Below are 853 nucleotides of genomic sequence, written 5' to 3' on the forward strand. Positions count from 1 at the left end.
ATTTTATATTTTGAGATAATACCACCTTTTATATTTGTTTGCCACATTTTATGTGATGTTGTATAACATGTGTTTTTATTTTATATTTTTCAATTTAGGCTCAAGAAGCAATTATGTATTCTTAAATTAAGTTTTCATGTAAGCGCACGTATGAATGAGTGCATGAGTGCGAGCGATAACGCGAAAAGAGTTTTATTTTATATTCTTTCGAGATGAGTCACAAGATGACCGAAAACTGTACCTGCGAGATGAATAAATGACAATTAGTCACAAAAACGAGCGATAATATACTTACCTCGCGAGCATACTTCATTAGATTGACGAAAACACCGTCCATTGGATTACAGGAACCTGAAAAGAAAAAAGATATTGTTAACATGTAAATTGAGTCACAAATACGCTGAGAAATACTCACCTTTTAGTTTTTGCCACATTTTAGATCACAGGTTACCTGAAAATAAGAAAACGACTAAGATTAGTCACAAATTACGCGGAGATAAGAATCCGATATTAATTTCAGTTTATTTGGTTTACTTGAGTCACAATTAATCACAAATTTGCGAAGACCAAGTGACGAGGTCATATTTTAGTTTATTTCAGATTTTGTTCACAATTTAGCCACAATGCGGCGATATAGCCCTTGGAGGGCGAAGCGATACCTCGGGGATCATCACCGAGACGAAAATGTGATTCCCGGTCGAGCGAGCGCGCGAACGCGCCACAATGTGGGCAACCCGCGAGGCGTGACGTCACGGCGGGACATACGCCCGAAGGCGACCGAGTGCAGCGTGCACCGACCGCCGGGACTGACTCTCTCGTACTACTGAACGCGTAGCGTTCCGACTTTCGGCGC

At 40.7% G+C, this 853-nt stretch overlaps 1 protein-coding gene across 1 annotated transcript in view; it reads right to left on the reverse strand.

The window, feature by feature from the left end:
* Positions 1-217: 217 nt before the first annotated feature.
* The window catches only part of LOC105463049 (stromelysin-2-like), a 12378-nt gene continuing 11742 nt past the window's right edge, over positions 218-853 (reverse strand). Inside the window, exons 4-5 of the mRNA XM_011710065.1 lie at positions 296-351; positions 218-241 (exon numbers count right to left, since the gene is read on the reverse strand). Coding sequence (XP_011708367.1) covers positions 218-241; positions 296-351 — 80 coding nt within the window. The remainder of the gene's footprint in view (positions 242-295; positions 352-853) is intronic.

This window comes from Wasmannia auropunctata, unplaced genomic scaffold (assembly GCF_000956235.1).
Source record: "Wasmannia auropunctata unplaced genomic scaffold, wasmannia.A_1.0 LD336092.1, whole genome shotgun sequence".
Taxonomy (NCBI): domain Eukaryota; kingdom Metazoa; phylum Arthropoda; class Insecta; order Hymenoptera; family Formicidae; genus Wasmannia; species Wasmannia auropunctata.